General features: G+C 40.8%; 1 protein-coding gene across 6 annotated transcripts in view; it reads right to left on the bottom strand.

The window, feature by feature from the left end:
* Window positions 1–3,563: 3,563 nt before the first annotated feature.
* The window catches only part of LOC121669888 (myocardial zonula adherens protein), a 54,981-nt gene continuing 38,148 nt past the window's right edge, over window positions 3,564–20,396 (bottom strand). For 5 of the 6 annotated variants that reach the window (XM_042039466.1, XM_042039467.1, XM_042039465.1 and 2 more), the window contains exons 11-13: window positions 16,874–16,957; window positions 16,352–16,452; window positions 12,306–14,923 (exon numbers count right to left, since the gene is read on the bottom strand). In XM_042039466.1, the coding sequence (XP_041895400.1) occupies window positions 14,821–14,923; window positions 16,352–16,452; window positions 16,874–16,957 (288 nt within the window). In that variant the 3' untranslated portion in view covers window positions 12,306–14,820. Of the gene's footprint in view, window positions 6,848–7,566; window positions 7,790–8,452; window positions 9,149–12,305; window positions 14,924–16,351; window positions 16,453–16,873; window positions 16,958–20,396 lie in introns of those variants that run through there. The other variant, XM_042039470.1, reaches the window with a different exon arrangement.

Here is a 20,396-nt window from a genome sequence, read left to right as displayed (position 1 = left end):
AATATTATTACATATAAGAAAAGTTTTGTGAATCCGTGTGGCTTGGGTTGGGTTTTGTTTTTTTTCCCATAAGGAGAAAGCAGGGGGAAAGTCAATGACAAAGTAATTTCACACATAATTACAAATGGAATTGATGGATCTGTAACTCTGGAAACCAGAATTACATCAAGACTTTTATAGTAACCAGGAGACAACACAGACCACTCGTAACAGTGACTTAAACAGAAAGAGCTTATCACAGTCGCTGAAGGTTTCATACATTCAAATACAAATAATAGCCAAGTTATATATATATATATATATAAACATGAGCTAGGTTATCTGTTACCCAAAATCAGGGGGTTCATTTTGTTGTAGGCAAATTCTGGAAGATTCATTTTCAAAGATTTGTAAGAAAAAAGAAGAAAATAAACATTAATTCAATATAAGTGGAAGCAGAGCCATAAGATGGCTGAAGAAGAGTGCCAATGCTATTTCATGTTTTCAAGTTAGTACCCAGGTACTAACACCAGGTTCCTCTCTTGGTGAGGAATTTTAGTTCTCATTGATCTGTAAGAGACAGGCACCTTGCAACTTCAATGGAAAAGTGCCTAAATAACTTGGAAATGTAATGCTCATTGACTATGTAATTTACTCTCCCTCCACTGTCAGTTTGGGAAGGTGTATCCACCTACCAGGCAAAGCCCTAATAGCTGAGCATTCAGCCTTGCAGAGAGTCATTCTCCCTAAGATCTCCTACAAATGGTGTCATTGCACCTCCAGATTCAGTTGTGATTCTGCAGGGCAAGCTTTGTCACAGTATTTGTGCCCAGTGCAGCACAGGTTGGGCAGTGTAGATGACAGCTTCAATTCAGAGATGGGTGCAGGAGATCTCTTGCTGTTACAGCCAGAGCTGCAGTACTCCCACCACTGTCTGACTACTCGCTGAGTAAATTTAATGTATATGTTACTGCAATCAAGTAACAAGTGAGAAAACATTTTTCAGGAAAAAAAAAAAGGAAAAAATACAGAAATGTTACAACTGAAATTTCTATTCACAAGTGTACAAAGAGTATCTCCTATCAAGTGCTCAGCTTCGGAGACTTGGCAAACCTTGGACTGCAACCACTTGCCACATTATATCACTGTCTTGATCTAATAAGCAAGTACATTAATACCAGCTGTGTGGAGAGAGGGAGGAAATAGGAATACATTCATTAAGCATTATGGCTCCACTCATATCAGTCATGATTTCAGTGGAGATCTGCCAATTCATGCATGACACAATTATGGTCCCCAATATCAAACCTGAAAGAAAAGCAATGAGGGTGTCAATACAAATTCTTACAAATTTTCCTGTCAAGAAATCTCTTAAACTTACTGCTGGAGGACACATACACTCATGTTTAGGTGATTAGAAGTGAAACGCTTAGCTCAATGATTCTAGCAAGTTGAAAATCAATTTGCTTCCCACACACATTTCACTGTGCTCATTTGTGTCTCCTCACATCCAGTAACTGGTTCACAGCTCTTATTCGCAAATTCCCTTGCACACAGATTAAACAAAACACAGAGCCGATATCCCGGTTCAACAGCACTTGCAAATAAATGTTCCTAGAGGAATCCAACTTTGACTTCAATTCAGTATTACAGTGAAGCTTTCATGCTTCACCAAATCAAGGGGCAATGTAGTAAAAGCTTAATAACCAAATGATCAGAACAGTTGCTTTAAACAAGAGATGACTAAATGCTTCTAAAGCTTTGCATACATAATAATAATTACAGCATGGATTTACAAAGGAGTCAAATGCAGTTGTGCATTCATATCCCATGAAAAGTGAGTGTGATTGTAAAATGTTTGGGCTGCAGTCAGCTAACATTTGCCCACAACAGTGGCAGCAGTGACCTAGCACTGCAGAGAATGAGAATAAAACACAATCATTAGCTGACTGAAAAAGAAAAAAATACCACAACAAAATAAATGTTTTCACACAGCTGTGTTTTCTACTTCCCTTTCCCTCCCAGAACGTGGGAGTTCACAACCTAAACCCAAACATTAGGAGACCAGGAAATCTCAATGGTCATCTCCACACATACCACCCTAAAAGCAGTGAATTTGCGAAAAAACCTGTAAACCACAAACTAAGGGAAAATACAAGGCCACAACATGCAACACCTATACCCTGAAAAATTTGCGCTTACAAAATAGTTTGGAGAAATTATGCTTCTTTCTTATACTGCTCTGAAAAAGAAGCAGGGCTGGGAGAGCTGAGAAAAGCTACCTTTTCCTACAGTAGAGTCCCCAGGGTAGGGCACACTTTCTTCCAACACAGGACTCTCTCAGCTTGTCCTCTTTATGCCTTTCATTTTCATTTGTGGTAAAAGGCTGGTTGCAATCCCCCTGGCCCAAGGACGTTCCTTGCAGGCACTAATTTGCTGTAGGCAGAGAATGAGCCAGACACCACCCAAACTATGCCAGAAGTGTTCTGAACTGGCTCCTACTACAGATAATTTTCACTGGCAAAACCCAGCATGGCACATGACTGAGGCTCCAGGCTCCTGGATCCAGAGAGCTGGCCCTGCAATGGAGCCGCGCAAAGAAACAAACCAGCAGCCACATCCACACCTCCAATTCGGGCTGCTCAGGACTGACCTCCGGGAGGCTGCTAAAGGCTGCCAGCTTGTGGTGTGTCTGCGAGTTCCACACAGAAACCCCGAAACTATTGCCTGGGGCTGCTCATGGACCATGACCAGCTTTTCCCACTCAGCTTTTGATTCATCAATCAGTAGCACCTGGGTATGGTTTTCCCCGACTCCTGATACTGTATCCCTGTGACAGATTCAGAAATTCCACAGCACAGAGCCACAGTTTACACATTCTCTCCATTTGCCAGTCCCATTTCCTCCACACAGGAGCTCACAGCTTACTGTCACTGACTTTTTTCTGATGACGTGGCCCTTAGTAGTCCACAAACCATCAGACAGAAAACTACTAACTCTGAAATACAGGAAAGGCTTCTGTGTCTTTTGTACTCTTAGTTATTCTTAAAGTCTGACAAAAATAATTGGAGTACAGCAGCATTTAGGCTTTTCTTCTTTCAAATAGTTCCTAAATACTTAGCATAAATTTTTAGGTGGCTAAATCCTCTAGATGATGTTATCACCATAGCTGGCAAACCAGATTGTATGTTCTCTCCCTCAGGAAAAGTTAAAGCTGCTGCACAGAAAATCTGTTACAGGGCTTTTCTTCTGTGCAGTTTGGGCATCAGGTACTTCCAGCAATGCAGAAATCAAGGGACTACAGCTGGTGCTGCATAGATCTCTGCCTCACATACTATAGCTCTCTGACTCACAGGACACATTTAAGCTCTGTCTCTGTGCCATCTCTCAGACCTGCAAGACTGGCCAGCTTTAGGTCTCACAGGTCTTTTCTCACCATTTGCATTCCTAGTTTTCTTACCCAATATAGCCATTGTTTCCTAGCTCCATCTCCGTGTTTTCCTTGTGAAGCACTGAAGCAAAAGAGATCCAATTTTCCTCTAAATTTTACATGGTCAAAACAAAACATTATTCACACGAGCAACTTCAAAAATATATTACCCATTCTTTATTTTTACTGTGTTAACAGCCCATTCCAATATAACAGTCCATTCTCAGAACAGAGACCAAGCTCCTCAACTCTCAATATACATTTTGAAATGATCTGGAACTGGGGAACAGTGAAATACACAACAGCAACACCAACCTCAATCAGAAACTTTTTCAGTATGACTATACTATTTAATGATTAATCCTTTTATTATCTAACAAATCCTTTCGTGATCCTCTTGTACTCTAACCTTTCACAAACTCCTGGATTGCACATCCACCTTAACATAGGATTCTTTTTAAACCTGACTTTGCTTTCTTATCATCCACAGAATCCTAATTCAAAGTGCATACCTGTGCTCAGAAGCAACAGCCCCCACGAAAGGTTCTAGATTTCACAAGCTTTTAAATAACTTAAAATTCATACCTTTAGCTTGGTTTTGTGTTCACACAAGACTCTCCTCCACAAGAACTCCCCAAAACTGCACTGAACAGCTGCTAATTGTTTAACAAACACATAATGCATTTCACCTGTTACCACAGTGATTTCCACCCCACCTTATCTCCTCTTAAAGGTGAAGTTTACCCATTTTAGGGATTATTTTGGCAAAGGCCCAACATGTTGAATGCTATCAAAATAAAGATCAAGGAAACTGCCTCTGCTTTACAAAGTTTAGAGAGCAAAAGTATGTGTTAATAGCACAAGGAAAGAGTTGGTTTAGTTAGCAAAAGTGTGTGGTCAGCAGAAGCCTAGGTAGAGGTAAATTTAAGTACTCTAGAAAACAAATCCCTAACTGTGAAGCTTTGTGTAAGCCTTTAGCACAGAAAAGCCAGCATGGAGAAAACACACACAGCATCTTACAGAAGTGTGACAGCAGAGTCAGTAAGGATAAGGGCAATGATCCTAACCAGGGGAAGAGATGCAAACAGCCTGGAAGTGGTAATTTATGTTTCATGAAACAGCAAAGGGAAAGGCAATACAATTCTGAGGCTGCTTGTCCTTGAGCAGCACAGACTGCAATAATGGGAGGGCTGGTGACGAGATGCAGCTGGACAAGCAGGTGGTAGCATGGAAAGCATTGATCTGAGAGATGAGCTGCATCCACAAGAGGAGATCACTCCTCTGGCCTGTGAGTCAGAGCCACACACTGAACAGAAATAGAATCAACTGAGATCAACTGGGTTGTCAGCATGGATGCTGAGGGATGAATGTGAATGGCTGAAAACAAGCCAAAGAATTGTGCTGACAAAGGCAAGTGATGGTGAGAAGCTGGGAGGATGAAGAAGGAGCATAGACAAGAGAGGAGGTAAAAAAATCCCCAAGTATGAAAAGAAGGTGGAAAAGTGAGAAGGCCTGGAAATGACAAACATCTGCAGAGTCTGAAACCAAAACAGGAAATAAGGAAAGCCTCAGGAGAGCTGTCATGGCAAAGACACAAAGATGTTGAGGTCTCTGAGATATTCAAGGGACTGAGGCACGTAAGAGGTGCCAGGTGTACAGCTGGTATTTAGATGGAGCTCCAGAGAGCAAGATAAGATAGCAGTGGCAGGAGGATGCATGACACAGGGCAGGAGTTAGACACACACACACACAGAGCAATGTGTCATATGAAAGGGAATGGGGGTACAGGGAGGCAGAATATGGATTTGGTTTAGTGACAGCAAGTAAACCTAATACGGAAAAGGGAAGAGCTGATGAGAAGCCAATGAACAATGAGAACAAGAAGGCTGCAAGAGGAAAGGGTACAGGAAAGAGCAAGAGATGACCTAGTCAAAAAATATCACAATTAGCTTAGCAGCAGTTCCACCTGTCCAACTGCAGGGCCAGAGTATGGACTGTGCCACAGGGACTGCCCAGGAGAGCTTGTGGAGCATTTGGGAAAGAGTTACTGCCTGCTAGGAAGGTGCTATATGCACTCAAGAAGTGGCAGAGAGCTTCCTCCCCCATTTTCATCCCGTGCAGCTTTTTAAATGACTTGCAGCTGGAGAAGCCTTGGTTTCCAAAGACATCATTCCTGCAGGAACACGTACACAACCAGGGACAGCTGTGGCAACATCTTGCAAAACAGGTGTTGCCAGGCTATACAAGGAATCTCTGAGGTTTGTTTTTAAGAACTGAATTCAAACTAGGCTTGGAAAATCCTAGTCCACAGTGAACTATCATTGTGAGATACTTGCCAGGTGTGTTCCTTATCTTTCCAAATTCATACTATTATTCATGGTCTTGTAAGGAAGGTTGCTTTTTGTCTTCAAGTTAACAGCCAAAACTTAAAAATACACAGAACACTTTCTCCAAGAAAACCAGAGGGTGCATCTCTTAATTTACAGTACTGGACTATGAAAAAATAGTACTCCAAAGTATGAAAGCAGTGTACAAAAATAAGGAAAAACATAAAAATCTTTAATAAAAATAGTAAAGTCTTCAGATTAACTTGATCTCTCGATGTACTTTGCCATAATAACCAAATCAAACAGCAGTCCCTTAAAGCCCAAATGGAATTTGAGTTACAAAATAACTTTAAATTCTTCCCTATTTACAACATAAGGGCAGCAAGTGTTATTTTAAGGTGCAGGCTCAGAAACAAGTTCTCATGTGGTAAGAAGCTACTTTACAGCCTAAAGATCAGGTATTTATTGTAAATTTCTGAGCAGGTATTTTCACCATATGGTAAAAGCAAGGTAATATTAAATAGGTAAAAGAAGTATCTCACATTTATACAAGACAAGAGCTTTCATACATGTGAACAGTTCACAGGCACCTCAGCTTACTTTATGGACACGTTTTGTGCCAAAGCCCTTTGCAATCGCATTACTGCACAGAAGAAACCTTCTCTTGTAGCTGACCCATCATAGCCTGTAAAAGTGTATTAAGGAGCTCACTTTATTAAAGCTGAGAACTGTGGGGCATTCCACAAGGACTGGCTGCCCCAAGTGCTCAAAGAACAGTCCCCAAATAAGACTGATAAATATATGTCACATGTATATTTATGATGTCTACACTGAACCCTTCCTGGAGCTGTCATGTGAAAATTTTAAGAAAAAACTGACTAGATCAAGCATTCTCAATATTCGGGTTTGGGTTTTAAGAAGTACTGCATAAAGATCAGTCACATGGCTCATCCTCAGATACCCTTTCATGTATTCAGTCTTCTGCTGAAAAATAATCTTCATCTCTCACTTCTCTGTACTGCATTGAGGCCTCCCCCTCTGGTTCAAACCTGAGCATTTTTATATTCAGTCTCTCTGCAAGCTTCTGTGCTGCAAGCTTGGCTTGCATTTCCTATGTAAGGAAAAAAAGGACACAGGTTAAAAAAAGTGTTCATTTGTCATTTTCATGAATAAACTAATATACAAAAGTATAAACTGGACATCATACTACCAGTAATTCCAAAGCGGGCTTAATTAAAAGTTTTAGTAACTAGCAAAGAAATTTCAGGTTTCTTTTCACACTTACACATAATTATACTATTAATATTTGATTCTTTTTAGTAAGAGTTGAAATTCCCCCTGTAGCAGCCCCCACCCATGATACACTAATGTCAGTTTTAACAGAACACTTCTACAATAGTGTCTAATTTAAACATTAGCCTGACACTACCTGGAAAGTCAAAATCCATTACAAAAGATTTTGAAGAACCTCAGAACTTGGATTCTTCAGACACAGCAGAAATAAAGGCAAATGTAGATACTTGCATATTTTAACATAACAAATACTGCTAGGCCTTCATTTATGCAAGGGACAAAAACTCTTTAATGAAGAGTGAAGAAAGTGCAATAAGTTCAGCATATCAACACACACAGATTTTGTTTAATGTAGAACTAATACTTTCAGAGGCCAATAATACATTCTTTATCATTAAAAGAATCAAATACAAGACAAAGTGCCTTTCCTCAAAGTCTGCCCATCTCAATTCACCATCATGAAAAGATCCCTTTATGTTTTCTTTTTTAGGAGTGATCCTGATTATATAATTTTCAGACCAAACTGTAAATTCATACCTCATAAGCTTCTTTTTGCTGTATCTGAATTGCTATGGATTCCTCTATGGATAACAGCTTAGCGGGGGAGTGGTGAAGTGGTGGCAGTCGAGCTGCTGTGATGTCATCCAAATGTTTCTTATCTCTGAGTCGTCTTTCTTCTGGAGGAACTAGAGAGCCAAATCCCCCAGGTGATTGACTGGATGAGGAACCATGAGATGATCCACTCTGCTCTCCTGATAATCTGGGAGACATGAAACACCTAAGTTGTGACCCAAATTCGCATCACAAGGTTGAACAACTCCAGTTCCAAAACTTACTTTTAACACGTAAGAGTGGAAAATAAATCTGAAGTACTACAAAAACACAGACAAATAAAAAGTAAGCAGCACTCAGAAAAACTAGAACTATTTCTCTGCAGAGAGACAATATCACAAGCTCCTCCTGACAGTGAACCAAGCTGGTTTGCTGATTTATTAGCAAACTGAAGTAGCAACGCTTTGGGGGTCACACAAGGTACAAACTGCTACTGCTACCAGAACAATGTGAACTGTAATTTTCCTAAAAGTGTAGAAAAAGCAAAAGGCTGCCAGCTATTAAAGTTCTACATGTTTTAGAATTGATCCAAAATTTTTGCCAATTGTTTAGTAGTTTTGCACCTTAAGCTATGAAATTCTGTGAAGATTCATGACAATTGTTTTAATGGGTAGAATGAGACCACTGCTCAGTACTGCGATTCTGTGGCATTTAAAACTAAAGAGCCAACATATGAACCTCGTGTGTCATGAGACTTTAAATCTCTTTAATCATCACTAGAACATAAAGCCATCATGCTTGTTCTGTACCATTTCCAATTTTATGCACATCAAGTATCTCACAAAAGGTTTTTCTATTTCATAATACTTACACATTTGTTTTAAATTTGGGTTTTTTTATGACTGGATTCTTGGCTCTAGCCTCTAGAACTTCAATATAATGTGGTGTCTTGGGATGCTGGCTTCCAAATACATTGCATTTATGTTTTGCCACATCCTGCTCTTTTTCCAATATTTTTTCACTGTTTTCCCCATCTGCAATTGTAACTCTTTGAAAGGCATCAACCAAGGCATCTTTACTACTGTCCAAAGCAGCTGTATTTTCTGTATCATCCTCAGTATTGCTCTGAGAGACCTGCTGATCATTGTTCAGATGACTGCTCGTGGCTGGCTTGGAGACAACTTCACAAAAACAATTCTGATCCTTTGTAACAGTCTTTACTTTATCATTCTTCCTCTGAGTCCTTTGATTTTCCGAAGCTGTATTTGTGGCATCTTCCTCAATACATTCTGCCTCGTGCCTTTCAGCAGAAACATCAGGAGTATCTTTAATATTAGAGTTTTCATTAAAGACTGAGGAATCTGCACTGTTCACTGTGTCCTCATTTAGGACAACTTCCTGTTTGTTTGTACTAATCTCCTCCTGTTTTGCCTGAAACTCCAACCTGACAGCAGATAACAACTCAGCTGTCCTGGCAAGTTCTTCCTCTTGGAAAATGGCAAGCTTCAGCTTTTCAGCAAAATCAGAAATCTTCTTACCCTTATCTGGAAGCCTAGCAATGAATTTCCTGAAACAAACAAAAAACAAACAAAATTATTATAAACAATCTTATTTCAATCTGAGATACAGAAGTGTTTTATTAGAATAGCTAATGGGGCCACTTTCACATTGTAACATCAGCTTCTTATTTACATACTAAACTTCTGAAACACAGCAAGATGCAAAGCACTTGCAGCACAGCAGTAACTATGTGTTGTCAGTGAAATATACGAGTCATGAAATGGTTTGGGTGGGAAGGGACCTTAGAGATCATCTCGTTCCACTCCCTGCCACGGGCAGGGACACCTTCCACCAGACCAGGTTGCTCAGAGCCCATCCAACCCTGAACACTTCCAGGGAGGGGCAGCCACAGCTTCTGTTCCAGTGCCTCACCACCCTCACAGGGAAAAATTTCTTCCTTCTGTATCTAATCTAAACCTACTCTCTTTCAATTTGAACCCAATCCCTCCTTGTCCGCCACTACATGCTCTTGTAAATAGTTTTGCCCCATCTTTCCTGTAAGTTCCCCTCAAGTTCTGGAAGGCCGCAATTAGGTTACCCCAAAGCCTTCTCTTTTCCAGGCTGAACGATCCCAATTCTCTCAGCCCTTCCTCACAGGACAGGTGTCCATCCCTGTGCCCACAGACTGCAGAGCCACACGGCTGCTGAGCGCTGCCCCGCATCCCCGCTGGAGCTCCGGGGGTACCCGCGGCCTCGCCGCCCCCGCAGGCGCTGAACGACAGCAAGCGATTCGTCCTCTGCCGCCTGCGCGGGGACGGGCGAAGCCGGCGGTAAGCCCGGCCCGCTCCTCGGCGCCCGCGCTCCGGCAGCCCTCACCGGTCAGCCAGCAGCCGCTCCTGCCGCCTCAGCATCTCGCGGAGCTCGGGCAGCGCCCGCCCGCGCAGCCCCGGAGCCGCCGCCATGGGCACCCGGCAGCGCCCCGCGGGCCGCCATCTTGCCGGAAGCGACGGCACGGCGGCAGGGCCGGACTTGCTCGGAACGCGAACGCCGAAAAGGATCCTCCAGCCCGTCCGCCGAGCGGCGGCGGCAGAGCCCTGAGGGGCGGCCGGCGCGCGGGAGCGGGGGCCACTCAGCCCCGCGCTGGGCACTCGCCCTGATCGTACGAGAATTGCAACAACAGCTGGGAAAGCTGCGTTTTGTGTTCTGTATGGCACGTGTGACACGTACGGAGCAGCAGCTGAAAGGCTGTGCGTTTGGGACCAATTTGACACCTTTTAGCAACTTTTTGGGGCAGCACCTCAGCAGACTCTGACTGTTCCCCCTCCCCAGACACCAATTTGGTATTCTATCAAAGTTTTTCGACATCTTTTGTCTGTGGAAATTATTAAGCAAAGTCTAAACCCAATTTTTTTTCTCAAAATTCTGGAAATTTCTGCTATCATTTTTGGGCAATGCACAACTTTAAAATACAGGCGGTTCATCTTTCCTTGCCTATGTTATGCTACATTTACTATATTTTATTTTAAAATTTAGGTACTTTATCTTGTGAAATACGAATCTTTCAGTGGATATGCTCCAGCCACATTTTTAAGTGGACCATTAGCAAAACTTTACTGCAGGGTCACACTTGCCTGACGCGCTGCCCGTTCGTGTCACTGCAGGCAGGTCCGGCTGCATGAGGCTCCACAAAGGCCACAGCATCCCAGAAACAATTCAGAACTGCAGACTGTGGCATAGCACTGGCTCCAGACCACCTGAACTGGCACACGCACCCTCAGTGAGCCTCTCCGTGTAGCAGCCGTGGGGTCATTACTGAATGGTGGTTGCCCGCTGGTAGCTGGCAGCTTTTTAAAGTTGATGCCAGTGGAGGTTTCTCGATCTGAGCAGTAGTGAGAGGCACATTTCTCAGGGACTGTTGAAGCCGTTGTTTTATGAGCAGGACGAAGGCAGGGCCAAGCCGGAGGGACTGGCGAAGGAAGTGCTCTGAAATGTCCACTGCCCTTTTGCTTGCACAGCTGGATGACCGAAGGAAAGGCTGCGGGCCAGGGGAAATGAGATCAATCAAGTAGGCAGCTACCCATGGAAAAAATACCACAGTCAGGGTGAGAAAAGGGATTTCCTCTTCCCTGAACTTCTAGGCAAAACTCCCCAAGGGATTTTCCACAGATGATCCAGGTAGTGCATAACAGACAGGGAAATGATCTCCAACTTTTCTTTTGAAAACATTCACATACTTTGAGTTGTAAATGGCTCCTGTGTCCTTCTTTTCTTGTGCTCCTTCCATGTTGTGCTTAAGGTAGGGCTGGAAGGGCTCTGGTCTCTCAAGCACTTTTCTTTTACACATGCAAATAGCCCCAGGTGCTGAACAGGAATGAAATAAAATGTAAGTGGGATGAAACTCCCAGCATGTACATCTCCATTCTGTGGAGCAGGGATTTCCTGTGCAGAATTACTGATTTAATGCACGGAGAACTTACTTCTCATCTTTCCATATGTAAAACTTTTCAGATGTCAAATATTTAAAGCTATCTGAAAAGCATCAATATCCAGCTCCCAAAATCCCATGTTGTAGGTTCAGCACCAAGCACTGCTGATCTCAACAAGATTGTATCAGGGCTTGTTGACAATCTGAACTGAATACACATATATAGGGAAGCATGATTTGAGTAAAAAACTTGACATTCTTCCTCTGAGCATTGCAAACCTGTAACACTGTGATTGTCATGTTTGCATGACCTCTTCTTTAGTTGACATGTAGATTGCTTAATTGTTATAGTCTTAAAAATTAATCTCTATTATCAGTAAGTGGATATAAACTGTAAATAAAGATGGGCCACAGCCATCCCAGTCTCATCCCGCTGAAGCCTGGAGAACATCATCCCAGATGGATTCAGATGTTATCTGGAGGATCTGAAGCTGTTTGGGATTTTTGTAAGAGCTGTGCTGCCCAGTTCTTGTTTATCCTGTGCAACTCAATAGGTTTTTTTTTTCATGAAAGAGTTCATCTACTTTTGTTACTTGGCTTTGAGAAGGTCTTTAGCAAGGGAGTGCCTTCCTGTTCTCAAGAGCCCGTCTGCCAAAGGAAACACCGACGAGAACATCGAGGCTCCGCAGGAGCCGCCTTCCATTCCCACATGTTTTGAACAAACAAGGTTGTGAACAGTATGAGCTTGCAATGTTTTAAGGTAGGTTTATTTCTAAATGACTGTTGACACAACAGAACAACAAGTTTAAATACAGTATTTATTGCAGTTTATCCTTTTCATGTCCTACATACCAGATGTATTAAAAGCATACAATGTAATACATTATTTATACGGCATATATGAAAAGTGTATCCCAAAATACTTTCCAGAGTATCTGGAATAAATCACAAAAAATACTTGTCATGGTACAAATGTAGTCATACAACTGACTTACATTTAGTACTTTCTGGGACCTTTCTATATGGCTTTTATTGCTGTTTACAGAAATTTTACTAGTTTCTAATGTTATAGTACTAATTACTCAGTCTCAAATTGAGAAAATTTATACAGAAGTGTTACAGTCTTTTCAGTCAGATTTTTTATTATCTGTGCTAATTTACATTACTGCTCATTTGACTGGAAAGCTCTACATTTTCATGTAACACAATTACATACATACAGTTCTTTTCCTATTCTTCACAGTTACCAAATTTAGAGCAGTAGTCCAATCAAATGATGGTCATCCAGCTCACTGCATGTCAAAATTCGCTTAAAATACAGCTTAGACTTCAGTCCTTACTTGGTTTTTTAAAAAATACCATATTTCATTAAACAGTCAAGACAGAATTTACACAAAAAACCTTTACAGTAAAAACTTAAGGCCTTGCTGCATTCCTGGTAAAGGCTTGAGCAGATTATCAAAATGTTGCAAGTCTCAGAGTTAAAACAGCTTGCAGCATTTTCAGGAGATCCTCAGGAGCATATTAAAAGCAGAGAGAACTTCCTTTGAGTCTGTGTCAAAACAACATTTTGATACTTATCCTGCCCTCTCCTACCATTCATTGAGCACCTCACAGTCATCAGGTTCTGTTTTCTGAATTCTGACCAAAATCAGAGGGATGAGGGATTTTCACTTATTTAATCTTGCCAGTCAATGTCTTTTACAACAACATGCATTTCCTTTTATCTAAAAATACCACCTTCATCCATTTATCTTAAGTTTAAAGGTAATTTTCACAAACCATGGCGCAGAATTCAAGTCCTGAATTACAGAGGGACTATTTGGGCACAAAAATGCTAAAAGACATTCTGTAAGACCTAAAGCTGTATCCCTAATGGACATTAATATACCTGTGGGGATTAGTTTTTAGTGTCTTTCTCTTCCAAAACAGATACTGTCTGTTTAATATTTGCTGTTATCAGCCACTAGATGGAGATAAGATTTCACAGGTACAAAGCTTATCCCTGAAATCAGAGTTGAGTCGTTACTCATCTTCTTGTGGGTTCAATATGAGGTAAATATAATTATTTTAAATACAACTTTAGTTAAGTGTACTTGATTTGAATAGACAGGACTGAATTGCATTAGGCTGGAGATAAAAGCCCCCTCTGTGAACCTCCTGGGATTGACACTGCATGCAAGAACAATACTGATCATACAAAACCTAAGTTGTTAGTTTTCTGTTGCAGTTAATTAATACAAAACGGTCCTTCGTCCATGTTAACAGAATTACGATAAAATATTCCTAATTAATTTTAAGTTCACTAAGAGTGGAAGATCAAAACAAGATGTAAATAATACCGTATATGTATATTTAAATTAGATCAGTACTAGATACAGTCAATCCTGCTGCTACTTTGAAGCCAAATATAAGATTTTAAGTGCTTTGGACAAAAAAATAGTACTCAAACCCCAAAATCCTGATTCAGGATTGCTATTGCTGTTGGAATTTCAAGGACTGCTGCAGGTTGCAGTAGGCAAAATTTTGTTTAATGAAAACTCCTTCCTCAAATGGAAAAGTAAATAAATAAAGTGTCAGGGATGTTCCCACACAGTTACTACTGAATGTATCACCCATGGTCGCTCTATCCCACGACTGAGAAAGTGCAAACCAGGGCCTCAGTCCAACAAAGCAAATTCCATTATAATCTGCTCTGTGCCTTACTATTTTGAGCAGCAAACACTATATTCATCTGCATGTGTTGAGGGAATTGTTTCAAACAGCCCGCTTCATCTCTCCCTCCCAACCGAACAGTGCTGGGTACAAGAGAGCTGCTCCCAGGTGAAGAAAGCCCTCAACTGTACCAGGTCTCTGTGACAGGTGTGATCCACCCCAGTCTGAACAGATTCAGAGCTTCCACACTAATTCCCTCTGCCAGCACAGCTTCAGATACTGCTTCCAGTAGTAGTGACAACAGAATATATTAGAGCTTTGGTACACAACCAAATTACAACACAATTGAAGAAAAAAACCAACTGTACAGCTATACAAGTCCTTCTTACAGGCATTTGAAATGACTATTGCATTAGACAGCTTCTAAAGAAGCAGTATTGCCTGACTGCTGCTTCACTCAGCCTGCTGCTTCCCTATTCCCTCACAGGTAACATCAGTAGTAACTTCAGGTATGAAGTTACTAAAGAGCTGCTTTCAGGATAAATTTAGCAAGACTCCATGCTGCTGTTCTTCTCTATGAATGGATAAAAATTTATCTAACTAAGCTGCGAAGGCGCAAGATACCTGCTCCTATTTAGAAAGCTCGATGAGTTGAATGCTCAGGATGTACTGGGTTTTGTGCTAAATTCCAGCACTCTCTTGAACGGGGTGTATGTCCTCACCGGCCTTGGACTTTCAGGGGATCTGTTCTCAGTGCTTGTGCTGTTCAGGAGACAAGAGAAATCTTACAGAGTTAAGGTTAGAGTATCACACAGCTGGGCTCACAATGCCATGGCAATGAACTTGTGCCCTTGTGTTGATAGTGTCAGGCTAAAATTAAACTAGTCAGTGTATTTGGTATATTCCATATTTCTTTTCTATAATGCCACAAAGAATATTTGATAAAAACCGTGGCAGATACTGTCACATTTACAGGCTGGCATTTGCTGGAGCTCATAGTAGAATGTCCAGCAATAAAGTTATTAGGACTAAGGATCCTGCAACAAAAAAAGATAGCAATACTGCATTTAAGAACACAATTAATCATTAAGAGTAATTCCATGAAATCTAAACTGCACAGAAGTGCATTCCTGCACAGAGATAAATCTCAAAAATAGGAAAATATCAGATAAGTAGGGGCTGTGCTTACATACAGAGGGGCCCGAGAGAGAGCAACAAAGATAAGTTTCTATTGACAATCTGAGTGAAAAACTGTATTTAAGGTTTCAAAACACATGCCATTAAAATATGCTCTAGGCTGAACTCCGAAATGAGTGTATTTTTAAATTATGAAGGAAATTTTAGTTTGCTTACTGATTTCATATACTAATTTACATTCCTCAAACTAAATGATTCAGTTTGCAGGGCAGTTACAATGAACAAGTTTACTTGTTGGTAATAAAAGTAATGTGAAGTGGTCCTCGTTATCTTACTGGTTTCTTCCTGTTTAGCCCTTCCCTGTGGTGACTTGTGGCGAAGACTGAAATGCCAGTGCAGAGTCCTGCTCCCAGCGCTCAGTGCCCTGCTGCAGGCTCAGGGCAGAGAGAGCTGAGGAGAAGGGGAGGCACCACACCCGGTCTTTAGAAACCAGGCTCCAGAGCCACTGGCCCCACAGAGCAGCAACAGCGTTCCTGTGCAGATGTCGCGTTGTCACGGCACTGTTTACCTGGCAATCCTCCACCTTGGGCCAGGAGATCTCCAGGACTTACTGCAGCCCTCCACTGTTGGTGTTACCTGCTCTCCCCGTGGTCCTGGTCACACCTCCGGGCACACAGGGTAGACTGTGCCTGGAGCCAGCGCTGAGCAGCCTCGGGCAGAGCTGTGCAGTGTCTGTGGCTGAGCTGCCAGCAGCCACTCTGCACCAATACTTCTCATACCTCACGGTCCCCTCTCTGAATTCAGCTTTACTCTTGACTTAAATCACATTATTGGCAATAACTACTCCCCAAGGGTTTGCAGTATGTTTGCATCTTTAAGAAAACAATAAATCCTAAACCATAGATCACTGAAGTAAACTGCACCTAGGAGTGAAGTGCCCTTTTAAACTCCACAATCCACTCAAATAGTTTATTAGCAAAACGGTTTACTAGTACAGCACTGATAAGGGACATTATGAGGAATTTTCCTACAAACAAGCAGAAAAATAAATACCTGTATGGAAGATCACATTCTACGGCAGTATCTCTGGTTTCTATATTGGTCTTTCGTTGGTTTTCCATTAAGTAGTCCAGTTTATCTTGTAATTCTTTATTCTGGGAATCAGTAATTTTCATCACAAGTTTATTTAATTTATGTTAATTAAACAAGGAAATAAAATTGCACATTGCACTCTCCCCACAAGAAATAGTGTATAAGTATTTATTGAGAAAATAAAGGAATCCTTAATTCTGGAAAGAATATAAATTAAACCAACAGTTTTATTCAGAAGCTTCTGGTTTAAGTCATTATAAAACCATTTTAAAATTGTAAGTTAAGAAACTTAGCATGAATATTGAAACTTTATTACATACATTCCTGACTGTATGACTGGTGTCGTAAGTTTAATTTCCATTTGAGAACAGCAAATACATATAGTAATTATACATCCAGGTAACACTGGATGACATTTGTTCAAACTTAATTTGGTTTCATAAAATAATCACAATAATGCAAACTTAAATGGTAATGCCTTACCTCACATTCTAAGAAAGAGATTTTTTCTAAAAGCTGTATTATAAATAATTCCTTTTCTTTTACTTTCTTCCTTAGCATTTCAATCTATGAAGAAAAACAAAGACATTTAGTCTGATGGGGATGGGAAAAGGAAGAAAAGGATCTAGGTATCACAGGAAGAAAACATGTTTAATATTATTGTTCAGCAGTAACTGAATACCTGTAAGTATTCACAAACTGCTTTAATCACTGGATTAGCTACCAAATTTAGTGGACTTTTACTAAAGAGAATTCATTCTGTAGAACAGCTAAACTGAAATCAAGGAACACTCAGAATGCATTCATTTTTTTATGGCAGTCATTGCAAGAATGACCATTTCTGAATACTTGGGTCAAATTTTCCATGCATTCTCGCCAGTCACTTTTAAACACTGTAGCTTAAAATCAATGCTGTGAAAAAACACTAACGTCCCTTTCAAAACCACCAGTGTAAAATTTTTCAGCATATCTGGAAACAGGGATTAATAGAAATATTCCCATCTTGCTAAAAGAGAAAGATAAAATCCTCAAGGCACAATAATGAAAACAACAGCAGTACTACCACCCTCCCAAAAATTTACTGCTAGAAAATGATAAAGTATTTTAAAAAAACATACAGAACTATGAAAGAAATTAAGCAAAACAAATACATATATTGAACTGAAAAATGAAAAGTTATAACACCAACTGAACTTTAATTTAGCCTCCATGACCTTCAGGTATCACATCTCACTGACACAATGATCAGCTGTTACTTGGAAAAGCTAAAACATAAATGCCATACAGTGTTTGCAGAATACAGGAGTGCTATCATCATCCATCTTTCTCAAAATCCGGTATTTCCTTTTTTTCTCTTTTAAAGTCCATGTAAAAACCACCCATGTCATCTAAAGCTATTATCATTTCAGTTTTCAACTCACAGAAACACAAAGCTTGTAGCATTTTCAGAAAATCTTAGAACATACCTTGATCTTTATATTTAATTACTACTTTGTTTAATAGTATGCCTGAATGAAGTCAGCTATGTCTTCACTGGTTCAATAGCTTCAATCCTGCCAATAAACTTCACTTTAAAAAGATAAACTGTTCTCTTAGGACTTTCAAGTGGATCTTTTCTATTAATATTCTGTTCTCCTACTGTGCATATAAGGAAATAATACTAACATCAATAATCAGTGCCAAAGAAGCCCAAAGCCAAGCACCGCTGTGTGATCACACTGACACACAGCCATTCTTGCTTGTTATTGAGTAATCAACTCCATCAGCTACCTAGGCTGGTTTTTACATCAAACACAAAATATTTCTGTTTCCAAATAAGTGATCAAATTATCTGTCATCTAAAAGCAGTACCAAACTCTTGTGCTTCACAGGCATGTACCTTAACTTATATTCATTCTGTGATAGAAAGATCCTAAGACATGAAATACACTGACAGCAACCATTACGTTCACCAGTATCATGTACAAATAGATTTTGTGTAAGTTAAAATTAAAGTTCCATTTATTCTTCACATTGGCTACAGAAAGACAAACTCCCTAAGGATGTTTTTGAGTTACTTTAATTAGAATAGTCTGAAGGCAAAGATGAGCATGGACACCTTAAAATCTAACGGAGAATACAAAAAGGAAGATTTTGACAAACAGCTTCCTCCCCTTCCCAAACACAGAACTGAACTCCAAAAAGACATTTTGTAGTTTGGTGAGGATGCTCTAGGGAGCAGCAGACTGAAGCATACACAACAGTACCGCCAGCCTCTCTGTAACAGAGTACCAGTCAGAACCCATTAAAACCATGCCCTTGCCCCAGAATCACACCAGATTTTTAAATATGCCTTCTTTTCTGCAGAGAATATGGTCCTACACAATCCCATGCTCAGTGTCTCAGTCTAGCAGTCAAACAGAATGGTGTGGTTAGACCATGCCGGTTACAGAATGATCAGGCTGTGAATTGTGTAACTTACATAAACTTATATAAAACCTTTTGGTGGATCTTTAAACATTTGGAACTCAGACACAGCCACACACCCCAAATACATTTCAGGAGAAATAAATGCAACAGTGGCTAAAATGAGAGGCTGTTTCAGCACCAGGAAAAATGTCCAGCAGTCCCTGCTCCCTGGATGCAACAGAGCACCCTGTGAGGCCACTGCAGAGGAAAGCAGGATGAGAATGGAGCAGGAACGCTGCATCCCCAGACACATGGCCAAACAGCTGCCTCAGCAGCTACTGCAGTCCAAGGGCTGAAACAAGTGGCCTGACACAGATGACACATCCCAGCAGAGTAACTTACTATAAAAATAAGTTTATTTACTGAATAAGGACTTGGGTACACATCATCTTATGCCATTAGCCCCAGGAATGAAAAACCTGATTTGATTAATCCTTGAGAGGGTATGTCACAGGAAACCAGGAAAAACAGGAATAACTCTATGAGATTATATTAATATATTACTATATTAAATTTTAAAAACCCCAAAACCCACAAATCCAAGTCTTGAGAATTTCTTTGTTTCTAGAAGCTTCATAAAGCAAGAGAACAACTAGCAGGTGACAGAGCAATAGACTTTAACTCTGGGTTGAATACAATGTAAAGAGGAAGAGAGGAGAAGCAAGATGGGTCAAACACAATACTGAACTCCGGGCCTGAGTGGTGGCCAGAATAGACTGGTCAGAATGGTCAGAAACAAATCACTGCAAACCAAAGACTCTCAAATTCCATGGACTGACTCTTGTATCCAAGTAATTTCTGGACTGACTCCAGGATAAAATTATCATCAAGATGTTCCTATGTTTTCTTTGGTCGATGCCCACGGACTATAATCCACCTCATCCTTGCTGTCTGCAGACTTCAGCATTTCAGCTCACTGAACTCAGCAACTTGCTCCCAAACCTGGCTTTTGCACAACTACTCTCTCAGATTTCTTCATAATTTTCTACAAGCACTATTCAGGTACATCCTTCAGGTTCACTCTTCCAACCTTCTCTAGAAATGTCCAGACAGACTTCCCCTAGCACTTAATTCTTGACCTGACTTACATTGTTAAGACTCCACATTTCTACCTGTACTTCTATAACCTTCATGTCTACATTAAGCACTCAAACAAAACTGGCAACATACTTAGAAATATCAGTTACATTAATTAATTTCAAAACAGTTGTACTAACAGTAGTAATGTCACTTTAGCAACCCTGGGCCACAGTCACCCTTTTTCTTACCACTTCATTCTCTCTTACCTCCCCCAACCCACTGTATCCATTGTTCCTGCTTTCCCTTCTCCTGTTAGGAGGTATCTGTCTATTCCAAAACTGTGAAGAGAAAAGCTACAAGGCCCAAGCTACAGTTTGTAATTTATCTGGTGTGCCAGCAACTGAGGGGCATCACGTGCTCTCAGCCCTTCAGCCACCCCACCTCAATCCCCAGCATTGCCCTGTCGGGCAGAGAAAGGGCAACTGATCTCTCCCCATCCTGGCACAATCCATGAAGTTCCCTGCCAATGGTGCTGGAT

The sequence above is a fragment of the Corvus kubaryi genome, unplaced genomic scaffold (assembly GCF_017639235.1).
Source record: "Corvus kubaryi isolate FWS band 111438036 unplaced genomic scaffold, C.kubaryi_AGA036_p1.0 37394, whole genome shotgun sequence".
NCBI lineage: Eukaryota > Metazoa > Chordata > Aves > Passeriformes > Corvidae > Corvus > Corvus kubaryi.
This window is presented reverse-complemented; position numbering and strand designations above follow the sequence as displayed.